Source organism: Drosophila simulans, unplaced genomic scaffold, assembly GCF_016746395.2.
Source record: "Drosophila simulans strain w501 unplaced genomic scaffold, Prin_Dsim_3.1 Segkk6_quiver_pilon, whole genome shotgun sequence".
NCBI classification, from domain to species: domain Eukaryota; kingdom Metazoa; phylum Arthropoda; class Insecta; order Diptera; family Drosophilidae; genus Drosophila; species Drosophila simulans.
Genome location: NW_025416867.1, coordinates 152,989 through 178,568, shown reverse-complemented (window position 1 = coordinate 178,568; position 25,580 = coordinate 152,989). Strand labels below are relative to the sequence as shown.

Genomic DNA, 25,580 nt, shown 5'->3' with positions numbered 1-25,580 from the left:
AAAAATGTCGAAAAATGGTTCAAAAATGTGGGGGCGGGAGTTTTGGGCGGTTTTAGGGCGTTAGAGTTGCGTCTTTGTCTCTCGAATCTGTATGCTGAGTCTCAACCTTCTAGCTTTTATAGTTCCTGAGATCTCGACGCTCATACGGACAGACAGATATGACTAGGTCGACTCGGCTATTAATCCTGATCAAGAATATATATAGTTTATATAGTCGGAAAGACCTCCTTCTGCCTGTTACATACTTTTTAACGAATTTAGTATACCCTACCATATACGAGTAACTGGTGTAAAAATTTATGAAATATAAAAAAAAGGAAATGTGTTTCGTGAAACTTATCTCACTTTAATGCTATGTGATGAGATCTCGACGCGTTGAACCCTGGGTGTCACTAAACAAGTTGTTGGAATTATACAACATATGGAAGATTATACAAAAATCGCGAGAAGCGATTATATTGGGCGAGAACGAGCGATAAGCCACTGCATGCATCTTTAAGTGCAATCGCTCGAAAGATGTCAGAGTGAGAGCGAAGCGAGTTGGGAGCTCAAGCGATAAAGCTTGACTAATTGCTCGATTTGTTAATTTGCCTTTCATAATAGGGATCTTTTGTGGAAGTTTGAGGAGTAGAATATTGGGCTGCTGCAACAAGAATGGATTCCCGTGTTGTGGTTGACTTGTCGATGTCGGATTCACTATTAAGTGTTATGCTTAGATCAATGTGTGAATTAATATTCCAAAATATTGATGACAGCTGGGGAGTGATCTAATACAGCTCTGGCAGGCATTCGTATCTCAACAGGGTTCGAGGAATGATTTTGGTGATTGCAAAGTCGATCAGATTAGACAGTTTGTTGATGTCTGTTAGCCAGTATGTTGGGCTATCAGGAGAAACATGGTCAAGTTAGTTGGCGGCTTTTATTATAGTGTTGTATAGATGCGTTTAGCGCTTAAGCTCTTCTCATGGATAAAATTTGGTGAAAGATTCTTCTATTTTGCAATTCCTAATGGCTCTGATGACAGGTCGTCAGTATTCTCTGCCAGGAGCTCGAACCTATTGGTTGAGTTGCTATTGTGTGATTTTTGGTTTCTTTCCCGTTTTTGCTGTTTTGAGGGCTTCCTTTTGATAGTAATGTAGCGGTCGATACCTGTCTGCAAGGTCGACCCTACATTTTTATTTGCATTTAGCTGATGGCGGTGTGCAGCAGTTTCGATTTGTTTATATACATAGGTTGCGGTCGCTGACCCAGTAGTTGACGAAATTAGGTGAGCTGTCGCTACCGTACCTTGTTGTAACTGCCGTTGCGGTAGTAATTGAGGTCACTGTACTTGTCACTGTCGGTAAGCGAAGCGTAATTTTGGGAAATTTTGGAAAAGTTGTTGTAGTAGCTTTAAGTTGCTGTGATTGGTTACTCAACAATAATATGAGAGAGAGCAAGAGCGCGCTTTTACTTGCTTTGTTGGTAGAAGTGCCTTTGCCGGGTTTAGGTTCAATTACCGCTCTCTTACTGCATTTGTAATAGTTTCGGGTTGTGCTGATATAAATGAGAAGCAAGCGTTATTTTTTTGACGGCGTTCGTTCTGCTGTCGCTGTTATATTCGGATTTTTCCTTATTATTTGAGAATATTTAGGAAACACAAGCTATATTATTTCTTTCATCGCACTTTGTGTTTATTTCGCCTTATTTGTTCTGTTTAATACACTTTCACTACACTGACAAATAGATTGCTTTTCGCAGAGCACGTCCTACGCAGGGATTTCGTACTTGTTATTCAAATACTGTTACTCTAACTCTTCGAGCTAACGCAAAGAATCGCGGTACGGTTCAATAAAGTAAATTAGAAAATCAACAAGTGAACAGTTACTTTATTATCTAACCGACATAACTCTTCGAGCTAACGCAAAGGGTTGCGGTACGATTCAATAAAGTGAACAACAAAACAAATTTTGTGACAAAAAAAAAATAGTGCAAAAAAATACGCACTCACACAACAAATACAAAAAAACTTAAGAACCCCAGCCAAAAGAGCTGAGCGAGTTAATAAAACAAATCAACAAATACGAGCGACGGGAAACAGAATACCGCAGCGGCCACCACACCACTTGATCGAAGCTCGAATTTTATATTTAAAAAAATGTAAGTGAGATGTTTATTTATATTTTCAAATAAAGTAATTAAATACTAAGAGCTGTCTAGTGTGAGATTTTATTGTTTATAAAAACAAGCTTAAATAAATTTCTGCCTGTTGCAATAAAGTGTTGAAGAGCATCTATAAGCTTAAACAAAAAATGAATTCCAAAACGATTCGAACCTTTTTTTGTTGCAATACCAAGACAAAGCGGACGACAGTAGTGGCGACGAACTAATAGCCTCATACTTAGAGCTGACTTTAAAACAATCAAAAAAATTGAATACTGAACAGGTTGCCCGGATGGAGGCAAAAGTGCAGGCAGCCCTTGAGCAAAAAGCCCGCTTATTTGAGGTGAAGATAGCCTCCCTGACAAACCAGCTTGGTAAAGCTAGAGTTTCTGCACCACAGATAGAAATTTTCCGAGAAGTTGAAATAGTGCCAGGGACCCGCTGTGACGAGCCCTTAGATGTTGCAAAGTCCATCCCCGAGTTCGACGGAAAGATAGAAAACTATGTTTCGTGGAGGCAAGCCGCTTCCGCAGCCAACAAAGTCTTCGAACCATACAACGGCACTTCAAGACACTACCAGGCAGTGCCTATAATCAGAAACGAAGTAAGGGGACCAGCAGATGCTGTGCTGGCTTCATTCAACAGAGTGTTGAATTTTAAAGCCATTATTGCTACACCTGTTCACTTAATCCAACAGCAACTAAGCACGCTGCAGCTATATTAAACGAAAAGTTAAGAAGCGACGTGCTTCACGTTTTCGTCTCAGGATTAAAAAATCTCTGAAGTGGGCAGTCTTCCCGGCGCAACCCATAGACCTCCCCTCAGCCTTAGCTCTAGCACAAGAGGCTGAATCAAGCAATGAGACAGTCATTTTCGCAGCAAATTTTTTCAAAACACCTTCAGGAAAAACCCCAAAAACAAAATTCGCAAAAGTCTCAGAACTGGCGTCAGAACGCCCAACGCAAAGGAAGAAAATCCTCCAAACAGGAATCCCTACTTCCAAAAGAATCAAAAAGACAGAAATGACCAGCAAAACCCAAATAGCACAAAACAGCGCTTTAACAACCAAAAGTCCCAGGGGCGGGGTCCCGAGCCAATGGAGGTGGATTCCTCCTCGCGCTCCAGGCAACCCACTCAGGGTTACTGGAACAATCAAAAATACGGCGACCAGTGCATGAGGACCCAACAAAACCTAAATCATCTACCCCAAGAAGAGAGTAGCGGTGACTACGAGTCACGGTCACAGCATGAAACGACACAGGTCGAGGACGATTTGTCCGGAGTCGAAAGCTGTAATTTTTTAGCGGAAGCTCCCTGGTTGCACGGCAAATTATCAGACTTCTGATAGACACACCCCTTCCCGAACTGGCACATTGGGTGTCAGTTGACAGCCCTTTTCAAGTTAAATCAATTCATTGGCACACTAAGATAGAGCAGAAATGCCCCATCCACCTTTTCGATGTAAAGTCCTATTTTTTCATGAGAGTCACTTAATGACTTTGATGGCATAATTGGCCTTGACCTGTTAAAACAGATCAATGCTCAAATAGATCTGACAATCAACGTCATTTAACATGGCCATGGGATTAAAAAAATCGAGTTCACTAAATGTCAACAGGTGAACCATATTCAAATTAATGACGCAGATGTCCCTCCTGCTATCAGACCCACTTTTGATAGTATGATAAAAAAAAATAATAAAGGCTTTTGCGAACGTTAACGAGTCCCTACCGTACAACATAAATACGGTTGGCACCATACCAACGGATGACGAACCAATTTACTCAAAACTGTATCCGTATCCAAAGGGATGTCTGACTTTGTCAATGCAGAGGTTAAACAACTTATAGCGATTGACATAATACGACCGTTAAAGTCCCCTTACAATAACCCGATATGGGTCGTCGACAAAAAACGCATCGACGAAGCGGGTCACAAACAAAAGAGTCTGGTTATTGATTTTAGGAAACTAAATCATAAGACAACCGACGACAAATACCCTATCCCATCCATCCCAGCCATCAATGATGTGCTTCGCGAACAAATCGGCAGGATATGTTATGTTTACGTCTACGTCGTAATAATTTTATACAAGTCCAAAGAAGACCACGTCAGAGACATTGAGTGGGTCTTGAAAAACCTTAGGGACGAAGGCAAGCGGGTGTCCCAAGAAAAATCCAAGTTTTAAAAAAAGCGTGGAATATTTGGGATTTACAGTGTGCGGGATTCAGTCCTCGCCCGATAAAATTAAGGCTATTAAGGACTTTTCCTCACCAAAAACCCTATTCGCTCTTAGGTAATTTTTAGGTCTAGCACGCTACTATAGCTGTTTCATAGCGGGCTTCGCCAACATCGCAAGGCACCTAACAGATATCTTGAAAGGCGAAAATGGCAAAGTAAGTGCCAACAAAATGAAGCCTTCGATAGGCTTAAAAATATACTGGCCTCCGAAGATGTAATGTTGTCCTACCCAAATTACAAAAAGCCTTTTGACTTCACAACAGACGCGTCTGGCTACGGACTGGGAGCGGTACTGTCTCAAGACGGCCGCCCGATAACAATGATCTCGCGAACGAGGTAACGAGGTAAATTTCGCGTGTGCTTCTCGCCATTGTATGGGCACTAAAGAACCTCAGAAATTACCTGTATGGTGTTAAGAATCTTAACATTCATACAGACCACCAGCCATTAACCTTTTCGGTATCGGACAAAAACCCGAATGCCAAAATAAAGCGTTGGAAAGCCTTCATTGATGAGCACAACGCAAACATAATTTATAGAGCCGGAAAAGAGAATTTGGTAGCAGACGCTCTGTCTTGCCAAAATGTCAATGCACTAGAGGACTCAGTAGACTCAGATGTCGCCACCATCCACAGCGAAGAATCCCTCACGTATACCATTGACGCCACTGACAACCCGGTGAATTGTTTCCGGAACCAAATTATTTTGGTAGAAGGAACTATTCCCCAACAGAAGAAGCTTATTTTGTTCAAGACAAAAACTCGTCACATACTAAATTTTTCTGATCGCAGCACATTATTGCAAAGCATTAAATATGCAGTAAATGCTGACGTAGTCAACGCAATTCATTGCGAGCTACCCATACTGGCTTTCATCCAACACGGATTGGTTATGGCATTCCCTTCCACCACCTTTAGATATTGCAATAACTTGGTAACGGACATTGTAAACCCAACGGAACAGAGGGAAATTGCGACAGCCGAACATAATCGCGCGCACAGAGCAGCGCAAGAAAATGCGACTATGGGAATACTTTTTTCCAAAAATGAAAAAAAAAAATTGCTTAGGGACTACTTTTTTCCAAAAATGGGTCACTTAACTTCAGAAATAGCTAAAAACTGTAGAATTTGTACTATGAGCAAACATGATCGGCACCCAAGAAAGCAGGAAATAGGGAAAACCCCGATAGCGTCGTTTGCCGGAGAAATGTTGCATATAGATGTTTACTCCACTGCCGGTAAATATTTTCTAACCTGTTTTTCAAGTTTGCATTAGTACAGCCTATTGTGGATATAAAAGCACCACTTTTGCAACTTTTGAACATGTTCCCCGAAACAAAGGCAATTTACTGCGACAACGAGAAATCCTTGAACTCAGAAACCATTAAATCAATGCTCAGCAATAACTTTGGCATCGTGATTTCAAACGCCCCACCCTTGCATAGTCTCTCTAAGTCGAGCGGTTCCATGGCACTCTTGGGGATATAGCACGCTCTTATAAGTTGGAATCACAAGTAGAGGACACCGTCGAAAACATTCTCCTTGCAACTATAAAGTACAACAAGATAATTCATTCGGTGACAAACGAGAGACCCATAGACGTAATTCACGCAGACTCCAAAGGTAGTACAGTGCATATCAAAGAAAAAATTGAATCATCAGAACAGCAAAAGACACTTGACCAAATGAATAAAAAAAGGGTCTATAAGTCGTATTTGGTAGGCGATGGGGTTTGGATAAAAAACAATAAGAGACTAGGAAATAAACTATCACCCCTATTCACCGAGGGTATAGTGGAAGCAGACCTAGATACGACGGTTCTTATTAAAGGGAGGGTGGTCCATAAGGACAATCTTAAATAGGCTTTTGACATTTGAAAAATCATGACAACTATTTTAAACTAATTACATTTTTTTTAGGTTATACCTTTTCAGTTTAATAATTGCAACCATGACCTTGACCGAAGCGACATTGAGACTCAACGACTACTCCCACGCGGACTATATACCTATAGTTTACGGAGACGTAACAATCTGGGACTCGTACACTTACTTGGGACACACACACACATCGTTCGAAACTTACATCGACGAGACATGGAAATTAATAGACAACCTACCCAAAGACCATATGAGACAGGTACTGAAAACGGCCGTACAGAACATAGCCACCTGACTATAACTTCCCTGACCGTTCATCACCGACAAGCACGTAGCATTAACATGATAGGTAGTGCCCATAAGGCAATTGCAGGAACCCCAGATTTTGATGACTGGGAAGAAATAAAATTCAAACAAAGTCAGTTAATAGAATCCGAAAGCAAGCAGATAAAGATCAACACTAAATTCCAAGCAAGACTCAATGACGTTTCAATGGCCCTCAATGCAATTTTGAATTCAGAAGCAGAGGTCGAACATTTTTATGCAACTATTTTGGCAAAGAATATAATGATAATTACAAACCTTGAGGACTTAATCCTCACTGTTACACTTGCAAAAATAAATTTAATCAGCCCCCTTATACTAGACAGCATCGACATTAACGAATTATTAAATGAACAAATCACCAATACTAGTATAACCGATCTTTTAGAGGTATCCCATATAAAAGCTTTTCAAAATTCTGAATTATTGTACTTTCTGATCAAATATCCCAAACCTCTGTTAAGCTGTAAAAAAATAGATATCCTTCCTGTCCAGCATAATAACATAATATTAGATCTAGAAGAGGGTAATACGGTGGCCGACTGCGGAACAAAGACCTTCGCTGTACGTGACTGCGCTGCTACTGTGAGCACCACTTTCTGCAGAAGACTACAAAATACTTCATGCGCTCAACAACTGGTATCTGGAACTGTCGCTCACTGTGCCACACGCCCCGGTCACCTGGCGCCCGTGATAGTAATCGGAGAGGGTATCGCAGTAATAAACAACGCGACCATGAATGTAGGGGACAGCGTTGGACACAAACAGATAATCGCGGGAACCTTCCTCGTGACTTACGACGATTACGTCTCACTAAATGGCACCCGTTACGTGAACCACCGAGGCATCCTGAAGAAGGAACCTGCTGTACCCACGTCAGCCTTGGTCAACGTCACCCTTTTCAGAGAACATCTGAGCCTGTCATTTCTACATGACCTAACCATGAAGAATCGCCATATCCGGGATCTTAGAATAGGATTATCTTCACGATCATATGACGGCTTGGCACTCATCGCCATATTCCTACTCCTCCTGGGCACCTGGAAATTTTACCAGTGCAGAATGAGAAAGATAAACCCGAAGACGCGTTTCAAACTAGTAGGGGAGGAGTTAACACGCGCAAGCTTGAGTTTGCTGACAACGCTGCTACGCCGGATGCCGTCGCGACAAAGTTGCAGCCAAAACCAGAAACCCGCTGCCTGACCGCCCGTTGCAGACGCTGACACAACATTCAGCCAACTTTCCAGCGGCAGCGGCGGCTTCGTGGTCCGACGGAGCTTGCCCTAAGTTTCAGTTTTAATTTTGTTCTCCAATTGTCACGTACAATTTATAAAAACAAATAAAGACACTTTAATAAAATAACCAGTCTTATTCTAATTTATATTCATAAATTCATGAAAAATTCATAATTAATAAATCCTAAATTATGAAAAATCAAATCTCGTAGTCGTACCAATACAACTAATAGTATTTTCAGCGTATTTAAATATTTTAATTTAATAAATCGAAATACTAAATTCGAATACTGCTCCTTTTTTTAGGATATCCAATTCATCAATTCAAGTTATCCACGAGGATCATCGAAATCAAAATGTACTGTAAGCGATAATTTTCGCCATCAGTTACAGTCCCTTATAGATGTTCTCCAAAATACAAAGCCTTGGTAAGTTTCCACTTTCCGTTTTTATATACGTTACTCGTAGAGTATATTCACGTCGTTGTGTATATTCAAGTCGTTTCCGACCATATAAAGCTTATTTTTAAAACATCTGAACGATTCGCCAAATTTCGCCAACAAATTCTTCGTTACCTCATTCCGAACCGCCATACTCTTATGCGGTATCTAAGTTGAATCGAATATTCTGCCCCACTATAAACGAAAGCTCACTGCTTAACGATCTTCAGCGTGTTAAACATGTCTATTCGGTAGGTCCCGATGGAATCCTTGGCTGTGTGCTCATATTCTGTGCGGAAGCCTTGTACAAGCCTCTACTGAAACTGTTTACCTTATCTCTGGAATCTTGACAGTTCCTTCATATATGGAAGAAGTCCTTTGTGATTCCTCTTCATAAAAATGGTAGCAAACTGGATGCAAGCAATTACAGAGGAGTCTCTAAATTTTCGGCTATCCCTAAACTTTTTGAAAATGTTATCACTCCTCATTTGCAGCACCTCATCATATCACCGTGTCAAAACGGTTTTATGAAACGCAGATCTACAACCACTAACCTCTTGGAGCTAACTTCTTTCGTAATACAGGGTCTCAAAAATAATCTTCAAACAGATGTCATCTACACTAACTTTAGTAAAGCACTTGACTCTGTTAATCATTACCTTCTAGTAAGGAAACTTGATCTATTAGGTTTCCCTGTTGATCTTCTAAATTGAATTTCAAGCTATCTGAATGGCAGCACTCAACAGGTCCTCTTTATAAATTCTCTATCTTGTATTCTCCGAGTCACATCCGGTGTCCCACAAGGGAGCCACCTTGGTCCGCTTCTTTTTACCTTATTTATTAACGACCTCCCCTTAGTAATAAAACATTCGCATGTACTTATGTACGCAGACGATTTTAAATTATGCCCCCAGCACAAGGACAATTCGCGCCATTTGGACTTACAATCCGATATAGACAGCTTTCAAATATGGTGCCGTGATATCATGTTAAACTTAAATGGCTCCAAGTGTAAAGTTATGACCTTGTGTCGTGTCAACCCAATACGCACGACTTACACTCTAAGTGGGTGCCCTTTGAACAGAATAAAACGGGTTGATGATCTTGCTGTTCTTCTGGATCGTAAACTAAAGTTTCCTGACCATATTTCGACTATTGTCAATAAGGCCAGGGGTGTGCTTGGCTTTATAAAAAGGTGGTCTTAGGAATTTGATGATCCTTACATGACTAAGACCTTATTTATTTCGTTAGTCCGTCCAATTCTTGAGTGTGGATCACCTGTTTGGAGTCCACAATACGTAGTCCACTCGGACCGTTTTGAATCGGTCCAAAAAAATTTCTTACTTCTTGCCCTGCGGCGCCTAAATTGGGATGCAAACCGTATATTACCTCCTTATTCCAGTAGACTACTTTTAATTAATTTACCGTCCCTAGCTAACCGTAAAACTATGCTTGAAACAGTCTTTATTTGTAAGCTTATTCGTGGGGATGTTGAGAGTCCAAGTAGATTCACTAGAAACTATAAACCCCTTATCTTGACTCTCTGCCGCTCTTCAATTTTAACTTTTTTAATACATAATTAAATCCTACTAACACTAATATTCATTCGAGTTATTTTACATTATATTCATTTCCTCGTTTCTGTTCTGTTTTCAATATCGCGTCTATCCTCGAATCGAGCCGTACGATACACCGTAACGCTCCTCGGTCGGTTGGGCGGGAGGTGTGGCCGTGGGACCCATGCGGGGGGAAAGAAAAAAAAAAATAAACAAATGATCGCTATGACGATATTATAATTCCGACGATATTATAATAAAACCGAACGGGTTCCGAATCAGATCTTACAGAGCAGTACATCATGGAAAACGGTTCTGTCACACCCAGTAATGAAAAAACCCAAACTGTAGCAAATTTTCATTTACCGTCTGATCGAAAGGATTTTTTAAATATTTTTGAAAATTCGTTGGAGGATATGCGATCATTTTGTGAAAATAAGTTGAATTTGAATTTAGAGAGTTGCAGAAGGTTGCATTCGAGCAGTTGAAAACAGCTTTAACCAGTAAACCAGTTTTTTCCATATCAAATGAAAACTGAAATCATTAAGATTGCTTAAAGGCAAGGCCATTTTTCGGCGAAGAAGACACATGATCTGGTGGAGAAATCTTATTGAAAGATAAGGTGCTGAAAGTTGTTGGAAGTTGTATTGAGTGCATTTAAGTAAAATCAAATGCAGGTAGACAGGAGGGATATCTCAATCCAATTGATAAGGGAGACAAATCACTCATCACATATTATATAGATCACGATGGAGATCACCAAAAAGAATGCATTCTCGAAGTACGTTTGGTTGTATCCGACGCGAAGTACTGGGGTAGAGGAGGTTAATTGTTTAGAGAGACATGCGGTAAATTTTGGTAACCTGTCTACTCCTCCGCCTTCAGACTGCGTTCGCGCCGGTACTCTCCTCGAGTATCCTCGCGTACGTAAGGCTCCTCGCGTGTTGTGACTGGCTGCCACGAGCTGCACTGGCGCCGTCCCTTTATGGGCCGCGGAGATTCCGTTATTTCCCCTTTTGCGCACAGCCCTCTCGGGTACAAGGTCCAAATAATGCACCGTTAGTTCATGGTGCGTCCTCTCTGTGCATGTCCAAAGTCCACACCCTTAGCGTTCGACCTTCGTGCCCTTAGACGGATCCAATCCAAGGTCCAGCGCGTTACCGTTAGTTCACGGTCTCTCCGCTTGCCTGTGCCCAAGGTCTATTAATTACCGTTTGACTTGACCGCCCTTGAATCTTAATGCATCTCAGCCGACTTCGCTGTTGCTAGGCCGATTCCCTGCATCCAGATTTGTGGGGAGTTTTAAGACTTCTCACAGAACTTATTATTATTATCTTTCCTTGTCTAAGCTTCATTTTCTTGCTCTCTCTCTCTAGTACTCTCGTACCTGCTCCTTTGGCTTAGCGTTCTAAGACCAATAAAACATATCGTTTGAATTTACTAAATAAACCTCGTCTTTTCATTGCTCAAAATAGCTACTAAAAAGCTTATTAGTCCAGCATTTGCTGACCCCAACGTGATTTGTGCATAAACATATTGCAAATCCTACAAATCAGTTTTAAGCTTTAAAACTTATTTTCATATTAAGCATATTAAGCAATTAATTAACACATTAAGCAATTCTCAGAAAAATTAAAGTCAATGAATATTGGTTACGCAAGATTGCATATACATAAACAGTTATATTGTACGTGTGCATAGCCAAATAACAGAAGCTGCAGCTAATTTTTCTTTGCTTTTATTTTCCCACTTTATCCGAATTTCGAGTGGCTATTTCTGCCGTTTCGTTATTATTGCTGTTGCCAAAGTTATTGCTGCTGAAAGTTTTGGAAACGTTATCGCCGATGCAAACATAATGTATCTGCAATAATTTCGTTATATGACTTCGTTCTTTGTGTTAGGTTGGAGCTGATTGATGAGCTTTAGCAAACATTCGGAAAAGTTGTCGACGAGCTCCATGAAATCCAGTGCCAGTGAAGTACCGAACTCGGCATTGCTCCGTTTGGTTGTGGCCACAAGCAGCGTACGTTCAGGAATAGGGCACCGTCGCTGCCCCTCTTGAGCTCCCAAAGTTCGCTCGAGACTATGTCACCTTGGCCAACATGGGTCCGCCCAGCAGAACGCTGCCACAATTCCAAATGCTTGAGGGCCAGTGGAGCACCGGAAGGCGGTGGTCGGGAGCACATATCGCAGGACAACGGAACAAGCTCCTCGGAACCAGGCCGGCAGAATAGGATGCCCGGCATTCCGTCCCAGCAGTAGCAATCGGAACAACAAGGATAAGTTAAGCAACCAGGCATCCAAAGGCGGCGTTCTATCTCCAGGATTTCCACAAACAGGACCCGGTGGATTGCTTAAGCCACCTTTCGCCATGTCACAGTCACCTTCAGAGGGTGTGGATCAAGAAGGGCCACTCAGCGGCATAATGTCCCAAGAGCCACCGCCGATTCCTGGACAGGCAATGTAGTAATAGTCCGTGCAGCAGCACCCTCCACCGCGTTACACCAGCTTCCGCACCAGATTCCGGCCAACCAAACTGCCCCGGGAGATACCTTCATCCAGAAATGCCCGGAGCGGAAACCTCTGGGTTTGGGTTTCCCAACCTTTCACTAGTAAAGAAGCCGTAGAGTCTTTTATAAATTATGACATCCTCGTCACTGTGGGTTAAATTATGTTGATTACGGGAAAAATTTGCTACAGCCAGTCCATAAATATTTCAAGGTGATTGTGCATTTAATCACATTCCTTAGCTTTAAAATATCAAGCATCTGAAATGACTGTACCCCTATCCTGTATCTTTTCTTGAGTAGACAGAAAAAATTATCTTCATTTCCGAGCCGTTAGCATGATATCGTTCTTATTGAATAAAAATTTTGAAAAAATGATTTTTTTTTTTTGTTGTAACTTCTATGCTACATACAGTAATGATAGGGACGCACAGTATCCAAAACAGGGTACAGGAAAACATTGATATAACTGTGTAGAAATATTGGTTTATCAAATGCAGCTATAAGCAACAACACAAGCACAACCGCGCGTGCTTCAACACAAGAGTTGACTCTAGAAAGCAGTGCACCGATTGTCACGAATATAATAGCAAAAACACGTCAGCATCGTCATAAAATCTTAGACCAACCACTTCAATCTTTCGGATGCCGTCCGTTTCCCAATCTCTGCATATCAGATCCCAATTTGTTCTAAAAGTTTCAGTCATATTAATATCGCTGATTCCTAGAAAGCTAATTTATAACAGGCGTCAGGAAGCTCTAAAGCCACTATGGTAGAATCCATCCAGAAGGTTATAGCCGAAAGCCTCAGAGAAGCTATTATATAACAAGCCCGCCTTCTCCAAGACAAAAGATATCGCGTTATATATCTCGAGAAACCTGCATTAAAGCAAGCCATAGGTTTTGGGGGAATCGGCAGTGCAGTACATGAGTGTAGTCCTTCAGTGTTACCCTTTAGTCACCTTTTACGACAAGCCGGGAGCGCTGAGGTACTATTCTTCGCCCGCCACCACACAGGACTCCTGTTTGGGCTTAGCCACCCACTCTGTTGGCCATCTGGTCTGATTGGAACTCTTCATCATATTAAAGATTAGGCAGTGTCCCAGCTCGCATGCCTCGCTGTTCAGCAATATAGCGTCCTTAGCTGCTCCCTCTCCACCCTAAACCTGGAACAGTGCATAAGCACGTGTTCTGCTGTTTCTTCGAAATCGACGCAGAATAAGCGTTGGGCTGAAGCGTTTGTGAGGAACTTCGTTAGGTGGTATTCCAAGCATTGATCAAACCGCCATCTAAGGGATGAGCTGGTAAGACCACCTTCCCCGTCGCGACGTTTGCCATCTGTACTTACCCAGCAGGCACTCGTGGCCGAGAGCCTTGATCTCCAGATCAATTGGCAGCAAACCTGCCAGAGCTAGTGCCGCGTCTTCGGATATGTTCCTGAATCGTGTAGGGAAGATTACCTCCGGCAGACATTGCTTGAGAATGGCCTTGAAGAAAAAAGGGTAAAATAAACTAAACATTCGAATTGAGAAAAGAAAAAAAACAACCTCCGATTTAAAAATGTAATAAAAAAATGTTTCGACATACTCATACATTGAACAAGAAATATAAATTTTTTCCGTGCATTTATTTATATTTACCGATTATTTTGCGCGGAGCGTCAAATTCCAGCGTTTACGTACATTCAAATATATTAGCAAGTTTCCGCGTTATTCTGCGGTGTGCGGCAAACATCTACATACACTCATATATATTTGCAAGATTCCCGCGGAGTGATTTACATAGGCTTGCATAAGTTCACTTGCTTTCATCTCCTCTCACACACACTGCACTGACAAGAGCTGGGACACAAAAAAAAAAAAAAAACTCCAAGAACAAAAATTTTAAAACCTATCCAAATAATTATTTATTAATTACCGACAAATTTATAAGGGTTTTTAGGCTGTTCTTTGGACATTTTCGGGGTGTTTTTTTTACCAGAATTGTTCTTAAATTTTTGTCCGGTTCTTAAAAATAAAATCGTGTGTTAATTAATTTGAATTCAAATAATTAAGAATTAAGAAAGTACGAAACCTGCTTGGACCTCATTGCCCTAAAACGATCCCTCGACACGTTGCCTTTTCTCCTGGCCAAATATGACTACTGCTACTCAGTATACGAGTCATACGCAGCACAAATTTGCGAAAATATATAGAGAGCAACGCCCCACGTTGAGCAAGCACCGTTGCCGATTACTTCCTTGAGATACGGAAGTCTTTGATGGCGACTACCTCTGATGGCCACTTTCTGGGACATATAGACGGCAGTTTATTATAATAACCCCAGACTGACACCGGTCAGGAAGCTGTTTCATCTCCTTACCAAACAATCGACGAGTCAAAAGCCATCATATCGAAATCCCCTCTTACGAATGAGGAGTTCGCTCCAGCGTACGAAGCGCTTCAAGGTCAGTTCCAAAACAAGCGACTTTTAGTCAATAGCCTACTCAAGTTCCTTTTCCTTTTTGATATCCCAAGAATCTGATCATGATCTCAAATCTCAATTCTCACATACCCAATAGCATCTGGGATTGTCTGTTGGTTTTCCTCTGCGCGAACAAACTGCTAAAGCTGACCCTTTCTTTATAGGAACAGTCCTTAATTTTTTTTTAAATTTTTTTTTCTTTATTTACATTTGCCCGGGGGGCCATTAACAGTTAAGTATGTTAAATTAAAATTGTGGGATGTTGTTTAGCTATTGAGCTTTTTCAATAGCTGTTGCGAATAATAAAAACCGAAGAAAGTTTGCTTTTATAACGACAGTTTTATTTTACGAATTGTTATTATTTTACGATAGCGATAATCGAATGCGAAAGTTTAGTCTTTTCCGAAACACGAAGAATTTGCAACTGGCGGGCAGGCAGCCGAAATGCAGCGCCCAAGCTTAACGTAGGTGGCTAACAACAACAAACAAGGAATGAGCGCCGTACAGATAAATGCGTGCGAGAGCAGCGGTTTGCACTATGGGCATCGCAACTGCTACCACTGAATAATTTGACTTATAATATTAAAGAATATGATTAGTCTACTGTACAGTTTTGGCGGCTGCATGACCCAACATCCTCCCCCCATTGGAAGCTTGGCTTCCAACAGAGTCCTCAAGGGGAAGCGGACACAGCTTGTTCACTGCCCGTCTTATTACTCCAGACGCGGTCCTCAATTCTGCAACTCGAGCGACGCCGTCTCTGCCAGGAATCAACTGCATGACACTCGCCAAAGGCCATCTCATTGGGGGTAGATTCTCGTCCTTAACAAGAACGACGTTGTCCACGGCTACGCCAGGCTTTGGGGTGCGCCACTTGGAACGCTGCTGGAGCAACGTCAAGTACTCTTCCTTCCATCGCGACCAAAATATTTCCTGAAGAAAGGAGATGCGCTGCCAAGAGTCAAGCCGATTATAGTTTAGGCCCGTTGTATCTGGCTCGTCAAACGACGAAGGCGGACCACCATTGAGAAAATGCGCCGGAGTGAGGACATCCAGATCGGCAGGGTTCTCTGAAATGGGAACTAAAGGTCTGGAGTTAATAACTGCCGAGATGTGGCACACCAGCGTCCTCAGCTCGTCGAAGGTCAGAACCGCCGTACCCACAGCGCGGTAGAAATGATGCTTGGCCGTTTTTACCGCTGCTTCCCAAAGTCCACCGAAATGGGGCGACCGTGGAGGGATGAACCGCCAGTCAATATGCTTCGGCTTCCGCCGGGTGCATATGAACCTCTTGAGTCCGCACAGAAACGCAACTGTCGAGAGATCCTTGATCAGCTCCAGGTGCACTGCCTTGGTTGCAAAGCATATAAATACGCAGACGTAGCATTTAACCGCGGGCTTGTTGCGACTATCCGACTTGTGAAAGAAGGGTCCACAGAAGTCTATACCAGTCACCTCAAAAGCGTGAGATCCTTCCAAGCGCTCCTTGGGAAGGTCCGCCATTATGTGCTCTATCAGCCGCGGCTTACTCCGAAAACATCTGATGCACCTGTTCACGGCCTTGGTAACCGTCTTCCTCCCCCCAATAGGCCAATATTGGGATCGAATTGCACCCAGAAGAGCCCGAGGTCCGGCATGAAGATTGCTTTCATGATAATGCGAGATAATTGCTAGAGTCACCGGATGGGACCTTGGAAGGATTTTCGGGTGGCGGCCATCAAAGTCCAATGACGAGTTCCGGAGGCGACCGCCTACTCTAAGAAGTCCAAATTGATCCAGGAACGGCGAGAGCGATGATATGGGACTAGACGACGAAACTCTTCCCAGCGTTTTTAGGGACTGCAGGTCCTCCCATAAATGCGCGCGCTGCACCAACCGCAGCATCATATGAGTACCCTCTTGAATGTGTGCGACGGTGAGCCCAGGATGACGAATTCCATTACAAAATTTGTAAATGTATGCAAATACTCGTTGCAGTGAGGGGTAAGAATTTGGGAATTTGGAGCTAGCAATTACATCCACGTACGGCGACTTTACGATGAACACACTTCGACGAAGCTCAAGCACCGGTTTGTCAGGACAAACAGCTGTTGGCCAATCTCTTTCAGGCTCCGTAAGATAGGCGGGTCCATGCGACCAGAGTGACGATTCGCTAAGCTCAGACGGCAGGGATCCTCTGGATAAGATGTCAGCCGGATTTAACGCTGTTGGAACATACCGCCAAGCCGTGACATCTGTCAGCTCCTGAATGGCAGCAACCCTATTTGCCACAAATATGTTGGAGAGGTCCGGATGGCTGTCGATTATGCTCGTGAACACGGAGTAAACATCCGCCCAGTTTGCGTAGCCTCCGCCAAACGTTGGCAGCTGCACAGGCGGCAACGGCATCGGCCTCGGCCGCGGCTGCGTTTGAGGACCACTACACTGGTGGGGCACAACACCTTCCGCAAGCGTTGAGTGCGGCGCGAAGTGCACATTGCGTTTGGCCATTTCCGCGCGCACACTAGCCTTGCATTCAACGATGAATTCATCAAAAGACTCGCTCATTTCACTGCCAATTTCGTCGAAATCCAATTCCTCCAGTTCTGTATGCAGAACATTGAAGGCACCTTGCAGCTCATTAATCTGCTCCAGCCTCACCGTAAGAGTGGGTTCGTCGTATTCGCTAAGCGTCTCATTAGACAGCGACGTTTGTAGCCTCTGCAACCTGCTGAACAGCGCATTGGCTTTGCGCTTTAAAAAGGTCACCCTGTTTTTTTCACCTTCAGCGGGCATAGCAACAAATCGCCTTTGATTCGGTTCAGCGGGAAGATGAGCACAAAATAGATGCCGAAAATGCAAGCGGGGTCAATGCACGCAACGATATATGTAGCAATGTATGTATATATGCAATGCTTGCTCGCTTAAACACAGCCACTATCACCGAAATCTCCACTCACTTGTCCAACCGATTGCGATTTAATGTATTTATATTTATTTATTAACGGGATAAGTGCATTAATTAATGTATGCAAATTAACACGATCACGTCGGGGTCACCAAATGTTTAGCTATTGAGCTTTTTCAATAGCTGTTGCGAATAATAAAAACCGAAGAAAGTTTGCTTTTATAACGACAGTTTTATTTTACGAATTGTTATTCTTCTACGATAGCGATAATCGAAAGCGTAAGTTTAGTCTTTTCCGAAACACGAAGAATTGGCAACTGGCGGGCAGGCAGCCGAAATGCAGCGCCCAAGCTTAACGTAGGTGGCTAACAACAACAAACAAGGAATGAGCGCCGTACAGATAAATGCGTGCGAGAGCAGCGGTTTGCACTATGGGCATCGCAACTGCTACCACTGAATAATTTGACTTATAATATTAAAGAATATGATTAGTCTACTGTACAGTTTTGGCGGCTGCATGACCCAACAGATGTTTCTGTATTGTGAATTTAGGTGTGATTTGGGGTGTGAACTAGAGATGATGTATTATGGGGGATGTTGGTTATGGAATTTTTATTGAACTCTGAATATTAAGTCAAGAGTGTGCCATCTCTTAAGCCGTTGACTTTGATTTGTGGATTCCAGCATCATGTCAGCTAATGGGTTTATTTGTTCATTTATCTTGTTCAGGGTTCTCATGCTGGATTTTGCAATTTTTTTTACCAGTGATGGCAGATTAAAATCTCTTTTGATTCTGGTATTCCGCACATAGAAAGGCGTATTTATTATCTGGCTTAGTGGTTTGTTCTCGGCCCTTTCCAACCCTTTGACGTTTGTGTATGAAGCTGCCCCACACACCTCAATGTTGTTATCCACGCTGGCCTAATTACCGCCTTGTACAGGAGGATCTTGTTTTTGATGAAAAGTCGATTTCTTCTTTAAAGCAACCAGTGCATTTGCCCACTTTTTTTTATTGATAAGGTTGACCTTTCCCGTGATATGTTCTTTCTATGTTAGTGGCAAGGCCCCAAATATTTGGTTGTTATGACTGTGCCATTTATCAAAATAGGTAGAGAGATGCCGGTTCTTAGAGTGGAAGTTGTGTGTGTCGACTTGTCTACAATTATTAAGATGTTCCATCTCCGTAACCAGGAGTGCAAATTATCCAGAGTCTGCTGCAGTTTTTGCGTTGCTATAGCAAGCGTGTTGGCTGATACCAGAAATGCTGTATCATCAGCTTGTGTGCAAGTTATCCAACCTATCCAACCTTATCCAATCTACTCTGCCCCAGTTGATAAAAAAATTACAAACTCCAATCAGAGCAGCATTTCCTTTGCCCTTGTTTTTGTTTTTAGCCACCCGATAAGTAACCAAACTTAAAGTAAACGCAACTTCCGCTTGGAGACCAAGCCATGATCAACTTATTGCGCTTTAATCAAACTGCACCAGTCAGCAAATTTCAATTTTACAATGCAGTGAAATAATTTCCGCATAAATTTTTTATCCTAAACATAATTGAAAGTTAAAAAAGTTTGTAATGAAAAGCATCTGGCCGAGGTTTATTGAATCAGTATTAAGAATTAGAAGATCAGTCTGTATCAGTCTGAATCGGAACGAGATCGTGAACAGCTTCCAATCAAAGATAAGCTATTAATAAAGTATCTTGTAATTGTATAAGTGAAAAGTCTATCACCGAATAAATACTAAATAATAATAAAATTAAAATTATTTTTTTAAATAATTAAACAATAACAGTTTTAATTGGCGCTCAACGTGGGGCGCTGTACTTCAAGAGTTCTAAAAAATTTTAACACTTAGTGGAAAAATGAAAAAATCCACATTAATCCAACGAATTCTAACAACTACTGTGATAGTTATCGTGGAAAAACTTAAAAAAAAAAACTCAACACCAAGAAGAAATGAAGAGCTAAGGGCAGTCCCTCGCTACAGATTATTAAGCAAATTTAAGGAAGACCCAAATAGTTAATAATAAGGAGAACTAAAAGGAAAGAAGACTACAACGGAAAGTATCCTGAGCAGAAAACAGTATTAAAACTTTAAAAGAAATTAATGGAATAAAAGCAAGTTACAGGGAATACTCTAACGATTAAAATTAAACATTACAAAATCAATTTTAAAAGTTAATTAAAGAAAACAATACTGACCCTTTAATAAATAGCTGAGAAGATTTAAATTTAACAATGATAAGGTTAAGGAGGTTTAGCACCAAACTTTTCAACGGGCGGGAAATCCAGCGCCACAACCCTGACAATTGAATTAGTTAACTGATTAATAAAGGTACAATTGGGTGAAGTGACCAGAAAAATTTAAGGAATAGAAGGGCAGTTAAAGGATAGCACAAGTGACACGGAATATTATAAAATCCAAACAATTGACCCAACTATAAAATGCGAAAGTACCCTAGAGGTAGTTAAGTCTTTACCAAAGTTTCCAGGTGAAATATCCCAATATGAAGGCTGGAGAGAAGCGTCAGAAACTGCCATAATATCTATATAATATTATTTTACAAAGCGAACAATATTTAAATGCTTTAACAATAATCGTAATAAAATCATGGAAGCACCGCATGATGCTCTAACTAACCATGGTCGATTTTAAAACTTTCAAACAATTCTTTCCAGATTGGATTTCATTTATAACGATAAAAAACCAATCCATATTCTCGACATTGACATTACTCATAAATAAAACTATAATGAAAAATGGAAAAGACAGCGAAATAACTAAGGAAATGAATAAATCAATTTGGAGCAACACTCAGAAACACTCTTTTCTCTAAACCCACTAGACTTGCCAAATGCTCTGGCAAAGTGTCAGGAATTAGAGTCTAAGAAACTTCGCGCCCGAATTGCAAATGGGTATTTTGGATTTAGGAATGAAAATAAAAATCAGGGAAACAACTTAAGATTTAATCCAGTAGATTCAAGACAGAAAAATAATTTATCAAATAGATTGAATAATAATCAATAATAAAATGTAATCAGAACAATTATCAAAATAATAATTGGCCGACAAACGGGAACTTTGGACAAAATAATAAATGGAATTTAAGTAACAATTCTAAGGAACAACCGAAACCAGAACCAATGCAAGTAGATAGTCCGTATGAAAATCGTCCGATTAATAACTACAGTCATCAGAGTAATAATTTTAGACGGAGGACAGAATCATAATCACTTTTCGCCAAGACATAATTTTAATCGATACCCAGCACAAAAAACTGAAACTCAAACCCCATTAGAAAGAGAAGCAACGGGGACCGTAACCACCCCAGAAAGGAATGAGAATGAATATCATTGATGAGGATAATTTTTTATATTAGAACAGGGGAATGCCTCATATAACCAGAATATATAGAAAAACAAAAAAAACAACTAAAAATATTAATTGACACAGGAGCCACATCTTGCTATATCAAAAAGGGAATTTATGAAAATAAAAAAGAATTGCCATCCACAGTTCGTGGATACTCAATTAAAAAATATTACCATATAATAACAAAATTTGAAACAAAACATCTATTTTTTGAAATAGACGGCTTAGAATCCGACTTATTAATTGGGTGCAATCTATTAAGGAAAATTGGAGCTAATAAAGATGCAAAAAAGGGTATCATGGATTATAATGGAAAAAAGGAATAGATGGAATATTATGACAATGCAAGCCTGATCGGAGGGACACGTAGTTTGTTGCGATATTTTTCCATTTGTTTGGCTATTTTATCTCTGACCGGAAGTATGAATAAGCCCCTATGTAAGTTATCACTTCGAAAGTACCACGGTGCTCCGGTGATGGTTCTTAGGATTTTCGATTGGGCTCGTTGGATGATTTCTACGCTGCTGTTACTGGCGTTCCCCCATAGCTGGGAGCCATAAGTCCAGGTCGGTTTTGGGGAGAGAGTATACTAAGAAGCCAATCTAGACTATTGGCTTTTAGTTTGAGGTGTTCTTTTTGCCTCGATGTGTCTACGCCAAGTGAGTCATCTGTCAAGATGAATACCTAGATACGTAACTTCATTTGATTTTGGTATAACAGTGTTATTTAGTATGAGCGAAGGGCAATCTTGTCTGTTAAGGCTAAAAGTTACGTATTTACATTCATTGACTTTTATTCGCCAGTCAGAAAGCCATTTCTCAATATGTGCCAGGTAGAGAGCAAGTTGTGCAGTAGCTTGCCGTGGACATTTAGAGCGGCTCAGGATTGCAGTGTCATCGGCAAATGTAGATATTGTTAGCTGTCTCGATGTTGGTATATCGGCTGTATATAGTAGATATAGTGTAGGGCCAAGTACGCTGCCTTGAGGATGTGGTCCTGCTTCTATGATGCGGTCCTCAGACGTTACAGTGCCGCATCTAACTGAGAACGCTCTATTGTGCAGGTACGACTTTAAAAGCTTATGGGTGCATTCAGGGAGTGTTGACATAATTTTATGCACTAGGTCATCTAACCAGACTCTGTCAAATGCTTGGACCACGTCGAGAAAAATGGCAGTGCAGTACACTCTCTTTTCGAATGCAGTTCGAGTTTCAGTTTTGATTCGATTGACTTGTTCGATTGTTCCATGTTTCTCCTGAAAACCTAATTGATGATCCGGTATTTTCTTAAAAGTTCGCAGATAGGGTATAACATACCATCTACCATGACATACATGGTAGAAAACTTACAGGTCTGTATGATGATGGAACTGTATGATCCTTTCCCGGTTTCGGTATCATAATGATGATTTAATTCCTTAATGATTTTACCAATTTCAGTTGGTTGTGTTGTTTGGCTTACAACTGTTTGCTCTTGTAATACGAAATTATTCGTAGCTGGGTTTGGTTGAAACACGTTTTGAAGGTGCTCCGCGAAAGTAGGAGCTCTATGTCTATAGATGCGGACCCATTCACCTTATTGGCACAACATATTCTACCGTGGGGCTTAGAGATGGGTGTGCTCTTCATAATGGGTATTTTGCGCTAAAAGGTGAAAATTGCTCTATGTAGCGGCGTTGTTCGCCTTCATGCTCGTTAATTAGATCCTTTTTTAATCTACGAGTTGCGTTTTTGAGCCTTTGTTTTGCAAATGGCCATTCTCTACGTACGCGTCGCTTTTGATTTGAACATTTGTCTTACGTTGCATATACTGTAAAGTTTGTTTTTTTGGGGTTGAGGTATGGGCTGCTGCAACAAGGACAGACTCTAAAAGTTTACTGGTGCCTTCTATGTCAGCCTTATTGATGATTCTTGGGTTCAGTTCAATGTGCGAACTTTCGAATTTCTTGTATTTTCGCCAGTTAGTTCTATTGGATGTCAATAGGCAGGCTGAATTTTTCAGCTCCAGACATTGAAGATAATTAAGAAGCACCGGCGAGTGATCAGAAGATAGGTCTGTGAGGGATTCGGCGTTTATATCATTATGTGAGATGTTTCTTGTAACAGCAAAGTCAATCAAGTCTGGTATCTTTCTGGGGTCCGTTGGCCCATATGCGGGTGTGCCCGGAGAGGCGCAACTAAGCTTGTTGCTTACTTTAATAATTGTATTGTACAATTGTTTTCCCTTGGGGATTACAAGACGAGATTCCCAGTGCGTATGCTTATCATTGTAGTCACCAGCAGCTATGAAGCGATCCCCTAGTGTGTTTAAAAAATCCAAAAATTGGTTTTCGGATATCGTAAAGCGAGGTGGGCAGTATACAGCAGCAAGTGTTGTTTGTCCGTTGCCTAGCTGTATATTTAAAAATGTTGCCTGTAATTAGTTTGTCGCAAAGTCGTTGCGAAAAGTATGTTCCAGTGCCTCCATGTGCTTTACCATCAGGGTGGTTGGTGCCGTAGAACATATACCCATTTATTTGAAACTTGTACCTGTTTGTAAGATGTGTTTCAGAAAGGAGCATTACATCGATATGTTTGTCTTGGAGAAATTGAGCCATTGAGTTGACATTCCATGGAGTTATACGTAAGGGAGCCATTGATTATTTTGACTTCTGCGATACAGCATCTGTATCAATAGATCCTGATTACACATAAGATTTTCCATGGTTGTTCACATAAATGTCATGAATTCGGTCATGCTTTGTTGCAAATTAAAGATAATTTTTGACCATATTCATATACCATACCATATAATTTTTGTATGACCATATTCTTGGCAATTAGCACACTGTATGGGTCCTTTGCGCTTATGCGGCTCATTAACAGAAATTCTACGGTGTATGAGATATGGCAGCTTATAAATCGGGTGACTCTCGTTTTCTTCAATGCCCAAGAGTCTGGTTCAAGTTCGACATTGAATAGAGGTTGTGGCTTTTTATCTTTGTTAAATATGTTGGCTATTACGGCTCCTGATATTTCCTCAGGAATACTTTCAGACTAAAGGCCTTTAATAACTATTTGTAGACCTTTGCTGCTTTTTAGCTGGTACTTATAAAAGATTTTCTTGCACCGTTGAGGTATTTGGTAAGCTCTCTGAAGTTTCACTTATTGACTTGCACTCTTGTTTCATGAATGTTGCCCTTGGTCAGGGGAATTATGTGGAAACTGTCTTTCCCAATAAGGTCCATTATTTTGTTTACGAAGGCGCTGGAACTCTTTTCTCTGATGTAGATTGGAGGCGGCTTAATGTCTTTGTCAGAATTGGGCAGATCGTCTAAATCATCGGCCAAAATGGAAAATCGGTTATCATTGTTGGGCATGTTAGTTTTCTGTCTTGTTATGTCACAATTTATTTTTGATTTGTTACCCATTGAAGAATTTTGCGGTCTCAGTTTTCGCTTTATTTGTTTGTATTGATCTATACCAGTCTGTATGGTCGATAAACTTTATTTGCTGAGGGTGCAGCACACAGTGAATTTGTTTTTGGTGCTTGCTCAGCAGAACTAGCAGTCATCGTTGATCGGGCGCGTACCGGTAGAGTTGTTGTTTTTGTCGCAGCAGTTGTAACAGAGAAAGTTGATAAGCAAAGATTTTTAGCTTGCTCTTGCTCGGGCATTTCAACGGTCCCTTTAATGGTTGATACAGAGCTTGCTTGTTGTGATTTACCGTACGACTAAGTACGCGTTGTATCGGTGCAGAGAGAGGTGACGTTGGTCTTGCTCAAGTTGGCACTGGGCTCTTGAAAAATCTAAATTCTTTAAATTAGAATCAGCATTTCTTGGTTATATTATTTCTCACAGTTCAGAAAGTGCAGCAACAACTGTTATTAACAACGGGGAGGTATACAATACATGAGTCATTAAGAGTTTTTGATAAAACCCGACATATAATCGAATAAGACACACCGGAAAATATGGTAGGAATAAGGGAATATCTACCACCAAACACAACGGTATTCAGTGCACATTGGAAGATCTTATTCATATCTAAAACCTTAAATAAAACTGAACAACTATATGCCACGAATAAAAAAGAATTGTTTGCCCTAGCTTGGGCTCTTAAAAATCTCCGAAATGATTGTACAACTTGCAATTGTACAACTTGCAACGAAAATACCTATAACAGGCATCCAATCAAAATCCCTATTGGGGTAGCCCCTATTCCAAATAAAGAAGGAGAAAATTTACACCTCGATATTTATTACGCGCAAAAACTTATTTTCTTTACTTGCATTGACGCGTATACAAAATTCCTAGTAGTAAAAGAAATTCAAAATAAACTAAACATCGAGGATAAAGTATTGATATTCTTTATAATAAAATTAAAGGAACACAAAAACATTTCAAAATTTCTAAAGAACACTCAAGAAAAAAAGTTAGAAACACATAATGAAGGTAGTAAGGAAAAATAATATCATGTAGGGCAAGTGGTTTATGAAAAGAAAAATTGCGAAAGGAATAAACTAAAAACAAGATATAAGAAACAGGTTGTTA

The 25,580-nt window shown here is 40.9% G+C and overlaps 1 protein-coding gene across 3 annotated transcripts in view; it reads left to right on the top strand.

Annotated features, from left to right (window-relative positions):
- Nucleotides 1–25,580, top strand: part of LOC27208787 (unconventional myosin-VIIa) — a 530,661-nt gene that overhangs the window by 400,504 nt on the left and 104,577 nt on the right. For all 3 annotated transcript variants that reach the window (XM_039298281.2, XM_039298279.2, XM_039298280.2), the window contains one exon: nucleotides 8,128–8,249. In XM_039298281.2, the coding sequence (XP_039154215.1) occupies nucleotides 8,128–8,249 (122 nt within the window). The remainder of the gene's footprint in view (nucleotides 1–8,127; nucleotides 8,250–25,580) is intronic.